This window comes from Salvia splendens, chromosome 20, assembly GCF_004379255.2.
Source record: "Salvia splendens isolate huo1 chromosome 20, SspV2, whole genome shotgun sequence".
Classification (NCBI taxonomy): Eukaryota; Viridiplantae; Streptophyta; class Magnoliopsida; order Lamiales; family Lamiaceae; genus Salvia; species Salvia splendens.
This window is the reverse complement of record NC_056051.1, coordinates 14359046-14374825: the sequence shown is the minus strand read 5'-3', so window position 1 is coordinate 14374825 and position 15780 is coordinate 14359046. Positions and strand designations below refer to the sequence as shown.

General features: G+C 37.0%; 1 protein-coding gene and 4 long non-coding RNA genes across 6 annotated transcripts; 3 read left to right on the top strand and 2 right to left on the bottom strand.

Moving 5' to 3' along the window:
* The first annotated feature begins 1007 nt into the window (after window positions 1-1007).
* Window positions 1008-4889, top strand: LOC121781953. Of its 2 annotated transcripts, XR_006046215.1 has the most exons (11): window positions 1008-1344; window positions 1718-1948; window positions 2054-2141; window positions 2239-2347; window positions 2686-2772; window positions 2890-2970; window positions 3155-3676; window positions 3760-3841; window positions 3926-4102; window positions 4175-4227; window positions 4677-4889. It is a non-coding gene; the product is annotated as an uncharacterized LOC121781953 (long non-coding RNA). The 2 variants fall into 2 exon arrangements; XR_006046214.1 differs by lacking the exon at window positions 4677-4889 and having other exon boundaries at window positions 1009-1344; window positions 4175-4379.
* Window positions 4890-6097: 1208 nt separating this feature from the next.
* LOC121781951 lies at window positions 6098-14630 on the top strand. Its single transcript, XM_042179663.1, has 4 exons — window positions 6098-6183; window positions 12744-12790; window positions 13111-13788; window positions 14021-14630. Exons 2-3 carry the CDS (start codon window positions 12777-12779, stop codon window positions 13709-13711), a joined length of 615 nt encoding a protein of 204 aa, XP_042035597.1. The 5' UTR covers window positions 6098-6183; window positions 12744-12776; the 3' UTR covers window positions 13712-13788; window positions 14021-14630.
* LOC121781962 lies at window positions 6190-12258 on the top strand. The gene is made up of 3 exons (XR_006046223.1): window positions 6190-6646; window positions 11601-11663; window positions 12113-12258. It is a non-coding gene; the product is annotated as an uncharacterized LOC121781962 (long non-coding RNA).
* On the bottom strand, window positions 6405-7707 carry LOC121781957. The gene is made up of 2 exons (XR_006046219.1): window positions 6857-7707; window positions 6405-6776 (listed from the first exon to the last, which is right to left on the bottom strand). It is a non-coding gene; the product is annotated as an uncharacterized LOC121781957 (long non-coding RNA).
* LOC121781960 lies at window positions 10497-11811 on the bottom strand. Its single transcript, XR_006046221.1, has 2 exons — window positions 10948-11811; window positions 10497-10867 (listed from the first exon to the last, which is right to left on the bottom strand). It is a non-coding gene; the product is annotated as an uncharacterized LOC121781960 (long non-coding RNA).
* Window positions 14631-15780: the final 1150 nt, after the last annotated feature.

The following is a 15780-nucleotide window of genomic DNA, read 5'->3' as shown; positions in this document are numbered from 1 at the left end:
TCATCAATATTTAGGGTATATTTTATTGAAATGTATAATATATTTAATATATTTAAATATATTAGGATTTTGTGTGATTTGTGAAATTATATTTAATATAATTTATTAAATAATTTATTGAGTATTAGTTATTTTATTGAGTATGATTTGTAAAAATGCACATCTAGAACTTCGAAATGCATTAGTTGATCATTTGTGAGAAAATTTCTGAAATGCATTCGTTGATCATTTGTGGGAAAATTTCTCAAATACGCAGTCTTGAATTTTAGCTACTTTTTCTGTGTTGTCCTATGTTTTATATAATCATGATGTCTTTGAATGTATTTTAATCTATGTTTGAATGTTATTATAGTACGTTTGATGTATTATAATTTGAATATACATATATATTATAAATAATCGTATCAAATTATTTAATTATATTTGAAAAATTATTGACAAAGTGTTGTGGGGTGAATGTGTAATTTAAATAAATATGTAGTTAAGATTGAAAAAGTAAAAAAGTAGGTGAATATGAAATATTCTTTTGGGTTTTGAGTATGGTGTAAATGGTTGGAGTAGAATTACTGTTTGATGTGACAGAACTGGAAAATGAGTTTGGGTTTAGTGTAACATGCAAATTGCATGTAATGCAAAAATTTTATGATTTGTTATTCAAAATTTACAATGAATGAAATAAACCTAAAATTGATTATTTTTGTGATTTAATAGAGTTTAAATATTTAATCAATCATATATTGATTGTAGAGAGATACTCCATAATCAAGGATTTGCATCAAAATTTAAAACTATAAACATTTAATCAACTCTATTGTCGTCCCCAATTTTGCATACTACTGTAGTTTAATTTTGATCTTGAAAATCTGTTTCATTATGAGTTTGAATGACATACTATAAATTAAGTATGGCTATTGTAACAATCATCTAAACATATAGTAATTAATTAATGATATTAAAGTGAAAATATAGGTAAAAATAATAAAGCAAGAATACAATTTCTATGAAAACTCAACAACAAAACTCTGTATTTATTGTATCATCAGAAGAAATAAAACAAAATTGAACAACACTCAGCACATCAATGGAGTGATTTCCCATCGGTTTCAGCAGACGACGATGGCGGAGAACTGAAGTAACGACGGAGCTGCTTAGTCAAAATTGCATCCGCAGGATTGCAAAACCACATCCATGGCTCCGGCTACATCCTCGCAGGAGTAGACGACGATGGCCGAGAATTGAAATTGCCTAAATAAGTGCGGAGCTGCTTAATCACCACTGCATCCGCTGGACTGCAAAACCACATCCACGGCTCCGGCATTACTGTTGAATACCAGCTTTTTTTGGGTGATACTTCCATGGCTTTATCGCTCTCAAATTTCTATCAATCAAGTTTTATCGAAATTCTGTCAAGTGCAGCTTCTCCCAAAATTCTGTCGATTGCACTATTTATAGAGTAAAAATCAGGTGCTGGCGAAGGAAATTTTTTTCATGTTTCATTAGGATTTGGGAATTAGGTTAGAATTAGGAGCAGAAATCGAACAGTTTATTTATGGATATTGTTGCATATGTGCCCTACTCTTAAGCATCCATATCTTCAACCGTATCTCATTATTTCCTTACTGATTCAAGGTTTAAAGTTTCCTTTTATTCAATTAAAAATTAAAACTAGTATTTATTTAATTGTTTTAATTGTAAGTCAAAGTTACTTTTGCTGTAGGTTGCTGCAGACTACTCGCAGTAGCAGAAATTGACTCAGCACCGCAGCAAAGAGAATCAGCGAATCGATTGGTCAGTTTAACCGAAAAAGAACGATTATTCAATTTTCTGATGTGCTATGTCCTGCTTCCAATCCTCCGTCGTCGCATTGCGGACTGTTTACCCCAACGCCGTCGTCTGGTCGGAAGAGAATTTGGTGGCGGTGGCGTGTGTCACCTCTGTTATAATTCTGGTAAAGTTGTGTAGTTTCCAACTTATGTGCTGCTGTTTGAATTTGTTGTTGCATAGTTTAATTGGTTGGTTATTAGCTGAGCAATTGCATTGTTTGTTTGTTTAGAATCCTCATAATCCTAAAGTTCGAGGTGTGATTACCGTTCCATCTAGCAAGCGCTTCCCCACTGGGAAGATTGTTGTTGATGGCGGAGGTATGCTGAGTAATTAAGCTTAGCCTAACCATATTGATAGATGTAGGAAGGATTGTGTTTCTAGTTTTCTCAGCTTTTTTTGTTGATTTGAACATAGGTGCTGATTTGCTAAATGGGTGCATGCTTCCTTATCACTTATGAAGGGAAATTCGTCCTTGTGTTCGGTCAATTTCTTGGTCTCCTGCAGGTCTCGCCAACTATGCTAGGTACTAATATGAACTTTTTTAGCTTTGAGTAATTTTGTGCTTGTAACATCATAACTACATCGATAGAGCCAATCACCCCCTCCCTACCCCCAAATAAATGAGGCAGTTGTTTGCTTGCTCTTTGCACCACCAGCGGGCATGTGAAGCTTTACCGTCGTCCACATTGTTCTCCGGAGTGGATAGAGATATGTATATAGTGAAGCTTCAGTTTGCAATCTCTTTGATCAGCACGATTTGAGGGATCCTTAACTCTAAAATGTTACTCATGTAATGTAACTTGGATTAGATTCTATAAATTGTTGACTGATTTTAGTTTTCTCCTGTTTTGGTCTCTGAAGGTTGTGAATATATCTGAAGTGTTACATAATTACTACAAGAGCACCAATTTAGGGGAGTGTCAAATTGTACCCTTGGAAGGTTCTGATGTGAGTCGTTGCTATTGGTTTTATATGTGGCATATGCTACAAGATCATTCATTCTTCACAGCATAGGATGCATTAACCCTCACTCATTTGTAATTATTTTTGCTTTTTCTTGTACAGGTTATACCAATACAAGATACTGCAAATAAGGATACACGTTTGAGAAAGTGTGTCAACCGTAGAAGACAAAAAACAGCTAATGTAATGTGTCCTCTTCATCGACTTTCTATTACCCTATAGACAACTATCCAGTAATCATTATCCACATTGAATCATCGATTTTGTGCTGCTGGATTCATTTCTAGTTGGGCATTCTCAATATCTCTTTATCCAATACTCTTAAAGTTCATTAAACACTAATCTTTCTCCTGATATCATTTATTAGGTAGTATCAGAAGACCATGAAAATCTGGGTGAGAAGAACAATTGGAAAATTGTTTCCTCCTCTTTCTATGAAGGGAACCATCCGGAGGAAGTGACCGAAGACTGTCTACCATTAATATCTGCACAGCAATATGCTTCTCGCAATGAAATGCTACTGTCACTTATTATTGCTTGGTCTCCAATTCTGGAGACATCTGGAGACGATGTGGCTTTTCCTTCTAGGCTGCTCAATTCTTGCTGTTGGTGGAAAGTGCGGTAAAATTTTATTGTGGAGAGTTCGAGCACCTGAGTACTATTCTACTGATAATGCTGGGCACTCGAGTGAGGTTCGACTTGTTGGCCTTGAGAAGACACATGATAGCTGGATTACAGCAATTAGTTGGGTTGGATATGGGTCTAATGATTCAAAGACCCAGTTTGCATTGGATACTGAGAGTTCTGATGGTTGGTGCGTAATTTTATATTACCTTACGGCTGACCTCTAAAATGAGTAGAATTTTGATTGCTCTTAAATAACCACCACGTGAGTAACTACCATATTAAGTTTATTAACAATGCACATGAGTAATTACTGACATGATTATTTTTCCCCGCTTTATGCTATAGTGTGAAGATCTGGCTGGTAAATGGTGAAAATTTACTCAAGGCATCTGAAGTTATCGATGATTCATTATCATTGTTGAGGGAGGTCAGAATTGCATCTCAGTGTCTTGGATTTATACGTGATTCATTTTGGTCTCATCTTAAAATTAGCAATTTATCATGAAATTAGGTTGCTACTGTTGATTCTTCAATGATATATGTACTTTCACTTACTGTGCCCACACGATCACCATCAAAATTGTTCTTGGCTATTGGCAAAAGTTCTGGATCCTATGAATTGTGTACCCTTGACACATCTACTGGCGAATTTGACAATGTTGGCTGTTATAATGCACATGACAGCTAGGTAAGTTTCCACTACTGTGTTTTGGCCACTTGAACATTTATGAGTAATTTATTTTTTTGAAATAAACATCAGGTTTCTGGTTTAGCTTGGGCTTTTGATGGACGTTTTTGTACAGCTGTAGTCGGGTACAATATTCGATGGTAAATGTATTATGTCACTGCATGAGTTAAAATTTTAGTTAGCGTGATGTCATGCGACCAGGCTTGAAATTATGTGACTTGTGTCATAGTACATCTTATCTATGTTTTATTGCCACTGGGCACTGGCAATTGGGTTACTTTGAAGGGGTTGGCAGCGGAAGCGTGCATACAAGCGGATCACAAAAATTTGATCTATTTAGCACATTATTTAGACAAATTCTATTCGCGTAATTATCACATGTATCATGCTCATAACTTGAATTAAATCATGCTTTAGAACAAATAAATCCTAAAACATGCATACTACGGAGTTAGCCAATTTACCTCGTTGATTCTCCAAAGAATCTTCGATTGCTTGAGCCTTCTCAACGATGATCTTCAATACTAGACCACGGATCTTCTGATTGGTGTCCCGAACTGTATTCCAACATCAGGGTGGGCTGATATTATCGAAACACTAGGACTCGAATAAAGAAGATAGAACTTTCTCACGGAGAAGGAGCTGAAGAACTCACGGAGGAGAACTTCATGAGGAAAAATCGTTCCTCTCTCAAATATGAGTGGACGAAAATTTCATAATGAAATTAAATTAATTTATGTATCTTTTATTCTCCTATTTATAATAGTTCATATTGGGCCCAGACAGGGATCTATGGAAGGCTTTGGATATGGGCTCACCCAATTAGCTTTTTACTAATTAAATTGAACCCACAATTTAATACAAGCTTATATTAGAATATTACGAGCAGCCACTACATACGTAATATTGAACTCCTCATCCAAATCCGAAATTACAAGTAATCCGTGTTTCCATTTTGTTTATTATTTATTTCCCTTGCTTAAGATAGAAATGTCCATTAATTAATTAAAGTCTGCTATGGACTTAATTAATTAACATCTTATTAATTCCAAGAGTGGACTTTGCAAGAAACACTTATTTATTATTCATAGAGTAATAAAACTCCAACTGACCAGTTTCCGAATAATAAAACCTTGTTCAAGCTCCTCTTGAGGACATTATCAAACGAGACTCACCTCGCGCACGATTCAACAAAATAGCAATCCTAGCACCGCTAGATAATGATCACCACTACCCAATATACCTGGATCGTTGGGCGACGAAAAACCCGCACCTTTGGTAAGTCAAAGTAGTAGATACTCAATATCGTATGCTCAATGCTAACATATGTAGATTAAGAAATAGATATTTATCAAGACCTCGTCTTTTAGTAGATAACATAAAGACACGTCTTGCTGTTAGATCCATTCAGTGCTATACCACACCAACGTCATCTTATTTCAATAAGGCGTAGAAATAATCGGACTGACTTTGAAACCTTTCACGATAGGTAGCCAAAGCCTATCTAGGTTGTGAAATTCTTCTTTTTCTTTTGCAAAGCATTGAGTAGAACCGACTGTAGTTACCTTAAAGTGGACGACGCCCACAACCAGTCTACTAAGCAAAAGACTTAGGCTTTGTTTACTTTTTATGCATTTAAATGTTTATAAAACATCTTATAAATGCACAAGCAAACACAATGTAATAATATACTGATTATATTCGTGCAAACTGCTCGAATAATACTGAATCGGGGTCAAAAGTGGATTGTAGAGTTTTTCCGTATACAAGCAAGATTCTATTCGTGCGAACTCACTCGAAACATCGCGAACTCGCTCGAAACATGCTTTTCGGTATACTAACCCTAACATACTTACCAAATGTCTCTGATAATTATCATTGCTGCTTTGTCTTGTGATGCTAAAAGCCTAAAAAGTCAACAAAAATGAGAGTGATCCTCTAGGATACTAACTTAACTGTTATTTTACATAAATTTTCATTGATTCTAGAATAACTTCTTGAAGAGCTGGATTTTCGTTGGAGATTCTCTGTCTGAAGTGCCAATTCCCTCGAGGAGTCCTGGTTTGAAGAGCTCCACAGAGGTATGAGATCACCTGTCCTGGTTTGAAGAGACTGTCTTTGTTTGTGAACTAATACTAAACAACTGTGACGCCCCAACTTTTTCTATTTCTTTTAAATTAGTTTTTGGATTACCTTCAATTTTTTTTAGCCAAATATCGTTTCGTTTTATTTTGAGGGCCTATGGAATTTTTTTTAAGAAGTCGAAATATTAATTAATTATTCCAATCCTGAAGTCAAATCCCCAGTCAACATGAATTTCCTTCTCCTAATTTCATTCTACACGTTTTTTTTCATCAATATCCCTACTCCCTAAAATCTCTCCAAACACCAAATCCATCAATATCTATCAGTTTTGCCTATAAATATCTCACATTCACGATCCTTTCAAACCTGCTGCAATTCTTTTCTTCTGTTCCTCCAAAAGTGTGAAAGAGAAACCAAGAAAGTTGTGATCTGCTTGTGCAAATTTTCTTCCTCCCAAAGGTAATTTTCTCTACTTCTGAAATCTCCCACGTTTCGTTCAAGGCATAGCTTCATGTTTCACATAACACATAACACAGTATGTTCAAGCTCCAATCTTTGATTCTATAGAAATTGTGTAACCCATGAAATCCTGGAGAAAACACAAAAATCAAGTAGTTTAGTTGAATAAAAGTTTGAATTAAAGATTAGAAAGGGGGACGGGAAACGTACCTGTTGTGTTGGAGCGCGACGCCTGGACGGAGGCAGAAATGGTGCGAAGGAGAGGCTGCGGCGGAGCCGGACAGAACGGGGCAGTGCGATGGGAACAAGGGAGAAGTGAGCGGAAGATTGCAGTTTAATTGTTGGACTTTAGCTTCTGTTCAGGCGAGAAAGAGTGGGTGTTTTGTAGAAAGAGAGGGCGTGAGGTTGAGAGCTAGAGTGAGAGAGAGTATGTGGTAGGGAGTAATTTAATAATTTTTGTTTTGTTCCTCTTGAGAATGAGAGAGAGAGGAACTGTTTCCTAGGGGTAGACGTGTTGTGATTTGGTAGTATATCATGTTACTCTTTTTCTCTCTTTAGTTTTGTTAATTGGTCAACCAAATAATTGGCTGAATTAGTTAGCATTAATAAGAAGTTAGAATTCAAATACTTGGGTCTATTTCAATTTAGTGGTGATCGGGATAACAAGAGATAGTTGGGACTTTCGTGTTTAACCTAGTAATTCCATCTGTCTTTGGACTGAGTTTGTTATATTAAGTTCTCTATGAAAGAATAAAGGATAATTTGACCACACACACGTAGGATGCATGCATCGTTTTTAAATTAAGTAATTTTACAAAATCTAATTTTTAGCAATCATGTTATTTTAAAAGGGTGAACTTTTGCACGTTGTTTGTGGTTGGAGCAGAAAGTGATTAAGGAGTTAAGCGTTTGAAGTGGGTTTTCTTGTTAAATAAGGGCTATGCCCTAAGTATATTTTTATGTGAAAATGATATGAATATTTGTCATGCCGTGTTTTGTTTTATTCTATGGAACCTATATGATGTGGCTTTTGCCATCAATGGATAATCGAATTCGGGTCTATCTAGGGAGCGAGTCCCTATTCAGGCTAGTGTACACCTATGGAGATCGTGAGCCGTTTTTTGGGTCGGCCGGTCTAGTGACTTGGAATGTGGCCACATTCCTTGTCATCAATGGATCGGATATGGTAGACATCTTTGGGAAAATGGTTGATCAACCAAATTTCACAATGTAAATGATTTTAGTGTCTTGGGCGATTTCTAAAGTTAAAACCCCAAGGTCACTCAATGGTGGCATGATAAATATATTTTTATAAAATGTTTTCGGCATGAGTCCACTGAGTGCATCAAGTACTCATCCCTGCATTTCTTTTTAAAAAAGTGCAGGTTGAGCGTGACGGGTGCGGTGGGTGTTGAGCAAGACCGTTGAAGAAATTTAAGTGTCTAGAATGTGTCATGTCTTCACACGTGGCATATTCCTTCTCTCCATTGCTTCCGCTGAGTAGTTGTCATTCTTTTGAGTTCTTGTATCGCTTAGATAATATTCATTTTTGAGTTGTTGATTGTTGAGATACTCTGATTTTATTCGAGATATTCCCATTTGTTTCGAGTTATGGTCGAGTCGTGTTGTTTTCTCCTTTCTTTCCCGCTTCTTTAACCCTCCCCTAGTCGCGATCAACCGTGTTTTCTATCCTTATAAAACACGGGCGTGACAAAGTGGTATCAGAGCAATTTTTCCTTCCGCTCTGGACCCGAGAGTCTTTTTCAGTTTTAGTCTAGACTTGTTTCGCTAGACTAAAATAATAAATAATAATTTTGTATTGAAGGCTCAACATCCCGGTTTGCCACGCTCAATCAAGAAAGAGGTAATTTATTTTTATGGAAAAAAATTTTTATGAGAAAGTTTTCAGGAAAGAAGATGAGAAGGGATAGAAGAGCTATGGTTATGAAAACAAAGTATGTTTTACAATGGGATAGAGGAGCTATGGTTATAAAAAATACATATGTATGTTTTGCGATATGTTATGCAATGTGGTGACTTATCTTTTATGAAAAGATTTGATCAATGGAAAGTACTGTGTTTATGAATTGTTCGAAAATTTTTGAGTTTAGAGAAAAAAATAGTTTTAACTTTTTCGTTTGGAAAATTGAGCTATGGAAGTGTGATGTTATTTATGTTATGAGTTGCAAAGTATGATGCGTTATTTTATGGAGTGTTTTATACGAAGGATGAAAGTTGATGCGAAAGTGCGTTTTAGTTTTGAGTTAAAACTTTTACTTTAAAAGTGAGATGTGGAAATTTTTGAGGAAAACTGTGAAAGTGTAAAGAAAATTTTGTGTCAAAATTTTATGAATACAAATGTGAAGTGCGAAAGAGTTTTGCTATGGGATGTGAAAATATTGTGTGTTTATCTTGTGGTATGAATGACGTTAATTGTGGTTGAAGTTGAGATATAAGATGTTGAAGAGTGTTGCGAACATAAAGTGTTTATGTTGCAGGCTAGATTGAATACGCGCGAACCGTAGATTTAAATTGAGATAACTTATGTGTGTTGGATCAGAATGCCGCCAAGACGTAATAGACAACCAAGGCGCAATGAAGAGGGACAGTCCGAGGGGTCAATTGGGCATCCAGCTCCACCACCCCCCACCCCCACCTCCACCTCAAGAAAAAGGATATATCAAGACCTTTTTGAAGCAAAACCCCCCACAGTTTGATGGACTGGGAGAGCCACCAAAGGCAGAGGCCTGGATACGCGCCCTTGAGCGTATATTCGAGTTTATGGAGTGCACAGATAGGGAACGTCTCGCTTGTGTGACTTTTTAATTAACTGGGCCTGCCGATTTTTGGTGGGATACTAAGCGAAGGACAATGAACCCCGCACGCTGTGAAGCATTGACATGGAATGAATTCAAGGAGGAGGTGTACAACAAGTACATTCCCATGAGCTACAGACGGGCAAAGATAGTTGAGTTCCATACCCTAAAACAAGGAAGCATGACGGTGACGGAGTACGACCGTGCTCTTTGTGAAATGACTCGATATGCGCCCGAGTTAGTAGACACAGATGAGAAAATGGCTGAAAAATTTCGTTCTGGCCTTAGACACGAAATAAGGGTAGCCGTGGCCAGCCGGAGAGGAGTTTCATACTCCGAGATTTTGAGTTGCGCTTTAGATGTGGAAGAGGCACTGCCTAGGGATGAGACAGTAGCGAATCCTACACCACCAATACCACTGCAACAACATAACCCTCGAGACAAGAGGAAATGGGATGAGGATCAGACTCCATATGAAAATAAAAGGCAACAACATATCCAGACTGCTCCTAATCAGAGGGGTAATTTCCGACCTAGGATTCCCCCATGCACTATATGCTCTAGGAACCACCGTGGAGAGTGTAGACTCAAATTTGATGGATGCTACAACTGTTGTGGAAATGGCCATTTCTCTAGAGATTGCCCAAGTAAGAATGTTGGAGTGGGTACAAGGCAAAACGACCAAGGACCACACCCACAACTTCAAGCAATTCAAGCCGACCCAAGAGGAGACCCAGCTCCACCCCCGAACCAATAGTAAAATTGTGGTTGCGAGGAATACGCTTGAGAATTGGAGGATAAGATGGAGAGTAGTAGGAACCGTTTAGTTTAATTTTTGCAAATTTCGGGACGAAATTTTTGGTAAGATGGGTAGATTGTGACGCCCCGACTTTTTCTATTTCTTTTAAGTTAGTTTTTGGATTACCTTCAATTTTTTTTAGCCAAATATCGTTCCGTTTTATTTTGAGGGCCTATGGAATTTTTTTTAAGAAGTCGAAATATTAATTAATTATTCCAATCCTGCAGTCAAATCCCCAGTCAACATGAATTTCCTTCTCCTAATTTCATTCTACACGTTTTTTTTCATCAATATCCCTACTCCCTAAAATCTCTCCAAACACCAAATCCATCAATATCTATCAGTTTTGCCTATAAATATCTCACATTCACGATCCTTTCAAACCTGCTGCAATTCTTTTCTTCTGTTCCTCCAAAAGTGTGAAAGAGAAACCAAGAAAGTTGTGATCTGCTTGTGCAAATTTTCTTCCTCCAAAGGTAATTTTCTCTACTTCTGAAATCTCCCAAGTTTCGTTCAAGGCATAGCTTCATGTTTCACATAACACATAACACAGTATGTTCAAGCTCCAATCTTTGATTCTATAGAAATTGTGTAACCCACGAAATCCTGGAGAAAACACAAAAATCAAGTAGTTTAGTTGAATAAAAGTTTGAATTAGAGATTAGAAAGGGGGACGGGAAACGTACCTGTTGTGTTGGAGCGCGACGCCTGGACGGAGGCAGAAACGGTGCGAAGGAGAGGCTGCGGCGGAGCCGGACAGAACGGGGCAGTGCGATGGGAACAAGGGAGAAGTGAGCGGAAGATTGCAGTTTAATTGTTGGACTTTAGCTTCTGTTCAGGCGAGAAAGAGTGGGTGTTTTGTAGAAAGAGAGGGCGTGAGGTTGAGAGCTAGAGTGAGAGAGAGTATGTACGTGTGGTGGTAGGGAGTAATTTAATAATTTTTGTTTTGTTCCTTTTGAAAATGAGAGAGAGAGGAACTGTTTCCTAGGGGTAGACGTGTTGCGATTTGGTAGTATATCATGTTACTCTTTTTCTCTCTTTAGTTTTGTTGATTGGTCAACCAAATAATTGGCTGAATTAGTTAGCATTAATCAGAAGTTAGAATTCAAATACTTGGGTCTATTTCAATTTAGTGGTGATCGGGATAACAAGAGATAGTTGGGACTTTCGTGTTTAACCTAGTAATTCCATCTGTCTTTGGACTGAGTTTGTTATATTAAGTTTTCTCTATGAAAGAATAAAGGATAATTTGAGCACACACACGTAGGATGCATGCATCGTTTTTAAATTAAGTAATTTTACAAAATCTAATTTTTAGCATATCATGTTATTATAAAAGGGTGAACTTTTGCACGTTGTTTGTGGTTGGAGCAGAAAGTGATTCGGGAGTTAAGCGTTTGAGGTGGGTTTTCTTGTTAAATAAGGGCTATGCCCTAAGTATATTTTTATGTGAAAATGATATGAATATTTGTCATGCCGTGTTTTGTTTTATTCTATGAAACCTATCTGATGTGGCTTTTGCCATCAATGGATAATCGAATTCGGGTCTGTCTAGGGAGCGAGTCCCTATTCAGGCTAGTGTACACCTATGGAGATCGTGAGCCGTCTTTTGGGTCGGCCGGTCTAGTGACTTGGAATGTGGCCACATTCCTTGTCATCAATGGATCAGATATGGTGATCAACCAAATTTTACAATGGAAATGATTTTAGTGTCTTGGGCGATTTCTAAAGTTAAAACCCCAAGGTCACTCAATGGTGGCATGATAAATATCTTTTTATAAAATGTTTTCGGCATGAGTCCACTGAGTGCATCAAGTACTCATCCCTGCATTTCTTTTTAAAAAAGTGCAGGTTGAGCGCGACTAGTGCTGTGGGTGTTGAGCAAGACCGTTGAAGAAATTTAAGTGTCTAGAATGTGTCATGTCTTCACACGTGGCATATTCCTTCTCTCAATTGCTTCCGCTGAGTAGTTGTCATTCTTTTGAGTTCTTGTATCGCTTAGATAATATTCATTTTTGAGTTGTTGATTGTTGAGATGCTCTGATTTTATTCGAGATATTCCCATTTGTTTCGAGTTATGGTCGAGTTGTGTTGTTTTCTCTTTTCTTTCCCGCTTCTTTAACCCTCCCCTAGTCGCGATCAACCGTGTTTTCTATCCTTAGAAAATGCGGGCGTGACAACAACAAATACATTTTGCTCATGCATTAGACTCTTGCTTTGGTCTAACGGTAGCTCCTGGAAGTTTGGCAGTTGCTGTGGTATGATATTTTCTCCTCTCTTTATTTATTATAGCCAGAACTATCATAAAAAGCCAACATCCCCAAGTAAGGTAGTGAATGTAAAGAGCAGTTTTGGGAATGAAAGAAATGATTATAAATAGTAATATGCTAATGAGATAGAGAAAATACAGGCATCATGCTTTCCTATATAATCAGCCTCAGGCAGAATAGATGGCTGAAGAGTGTATGACCTCTTGTTGCAGGTTTGCAGATATGACGGTGATCTACTAGATCCGATGTATGAGGGAAGGTGAGATTTTAGACTTCTTTTTTTGTAGCCTATTGTTAATATACCCCTACACTTGTGCATATTTATTCCCCAAGAGATACATGGCGGTATATTCACCTAATACTTGCATTTGTCAATATCTATGGTAAATATCGTTGGTATTCTGCAAAAATGTCAAAACTAATTTCCTAGGAGTTTAGTCAGCACATAGTAGTCATTAACTCACCCTTAGAGAAACCAATAGAATGATATTGAGATATCTTTTTGAAGTGTGAGAAAGCAGCTCAACCTCTTTCATACTACTATTAATTAACGTAGAAATATTGTCATAAATGTTTCAGATCTCATAAATCTGCAGTTGAGTTCCTTTGGGTTGGAGGCCAACAATTGGACCCTTTTGTTATTACATCTACAGAGATAGCAAAGGAAAAATTTCCTGGATTCCCGGAGAAAGTACTGACTTGGTGGGAAATGAATATGCTTGGGTATCTGAACAAGTATGAGAACCCCAACAGGCTTCTGAACATTTTTGATATCGTGGCAGCTCTCCGAGCCTTCAAGCAGTCTGCACCCAAGTATGTAGAGCATATCCTGCTGAAATGGCTGGCATCTTGCTTAGGATTCAAGAGTGAAATATCTCGTGAATTATTATCTGAAGAACTTCTACCCACGCTCTCATCCCGTCAGTTGCACCTCATAAACATAATCAGCAGGCAAGTGGTGCTTAAAGAATTCATAACAGAGAACGTGAGTGGCAAAGAGCATGTATTAGAAGGCTTGAGTGGTGACAAGAAAGAAGAAATAAATTTTTGGATGGACTTACTACTTAGCTGTGAAAAAGAACTCTTGTTGAGGCTTGTCAGTATTAGTATTTCTGCCATAACCCCACCATCCAATTCAGCAGAAGAATTTTCCAGAGTTGGAGGTGATGGATTGCCATAGATGAAGTAGTGGCTTTTGCAATATGTTAAAGACGATTACAAATTCCTTGCAGCAGAAATTAGAGAGGTTAAGAAGAGGTATGGCATTTCCACCAGTTCGACTGTTTAATTCTTAATGTTTGCTGCATCTCCGCTCCCCATTCTTTTCGTTGCATGCTGGTTTTTACTTAACTTTATGTTATTCAACTTACACTGTTTGAACAAGGCTAAGCATTCAGCACCTTGCAATATGTTGTTTTTCTGTGTTCATCGGTTTGGTTATTACCCCTTCTTTTACATAGGATATCACACCTATTTCATTTCTCATCAGGAAACTAGAGGAAACATCAGAACACGAAGTGCATGAGCGCTGCCACTTCTGCACAGGCATTGTGCCATTCGAATCAACCGAGTACGCAAATTGCTCCGGAGCAATAGACAAAAATGGGGTTTATCGAACGCACAAGCTTCAAAGGTGTGCAGTTACTCTCTAGATTCTACCAACTAAGCCCTCCTAGTATTGTATTGTTGCCATAGACGATCTTCAAAGATGGTGCCCAGCCTTTTGTTCGCCATGCCCAGGTATCCTTCGGATTTCAAGTCTTTCTTAGAGTCGTCCACCCACAAGCATACCTCTACACCATGCTGTCCCTTCTGTGGCATACTTCTATATAGATCGCAACCTCAATATTTTCTGTCACCTTCCCCAGTTTAAACCAGAGTCTTCCTATCTTCCAATTGCAATGCTTTGGTTATAGAAGTATGGTGTTGATTTATGGAAAATGAAAGCATTGATGGGATCAAAGTTGAGAATATGCTGCTAATGTCACATTCATAGGTTGTGAAAGTCATGGAAGATACAGTTGAATACATTATGTACAGTATGCTGACATTAATGATTAGTTAATTATGATTACTGCAAGGAAAAAAATGTTGCATTTTCCATGTTGCAAATATATTTCTATTTGCTCATTCACATAAAATCCCAATTTAAATTAGGAGATTTGCACACATGATTTGCTACATTTATGTCACAATCATGAGCTCCTATATATATTTGGAGGGTGATGAATTGTCACCATAGCAAGTAAATTTGCAATTTGGCCACGTATATATTGAAGTAATTTCAAGAGGTGCCCACAAAGAAAGTCATGGTCCTTCATCAACGGTTGAGATTGAAAGATTGTCAGACAAAGTGGGGCCTTGCTTGATCTTTCTTCTATATCTCATTAATGTTAAATTAATTAGGTTTAGTGGTCCACTAATTTTAGTCATTGGAGTACATTAATCAAGTATTAATTAAGTGGGCAAATAAGTGCGCTACTTCATGCTCTTTATGATGTGGAAATTCCTATTTCACATTATGATGATTGTGTGTGTGTGAGAATTTTATTTTTGTTTTTTGGTGATTTATGTATATATATGGTTAGCCGTTTAGGCTCTTTTTTTGGATTTTAGTTATTTCATTGGCCATTGTATGATAAAATTTTTATTACATTTTTTGGATATCCTTTTTTTTGACCGCCAAGAGAGAGAAAAAATGTTGCTTTATATTTTGTATAGCTCTATATTTGGGTCACCTTTATTGACGAAAATTCCTTGTTTATCATTTTAAAATTTCAGTTTATTTTCCTAGTTTGTAGAATAATGTAATTTTCCTTTGGGGGTAAAAAATATGTATTACTTTTTTAGGACCCTGATCAATTCCCACTATTGCTTACGATTAGAGCTCATATTTATTCTTATATTTTGTTCTGTTATCTTTTCTTGTAAGAAATTTTTCTTGTAAGAAATTAGCCCGTGATAATGTTTATTGGCATGTCTTCATAGTGCTAACATTATTATGTGTCTCACATTATCTATTACAATAAAGTTTATTTTGTCTAGCGTATTAAAGTGTCTCTGTGTAAATAAATTTTAAAAAATAGAAAATTCTCATAATAGTATTTTGAGAGAGAGATGTAAGAAAAAAGCATTTGTATTAAGCTTGATAGCCACTTTCTTTGATTAGGTGTTAACATGCATTTAGAAGGCTTTCTTGATAGTATTACCTAACCTCAATAATGATATATTCCTTTCCTTCCTCCACCA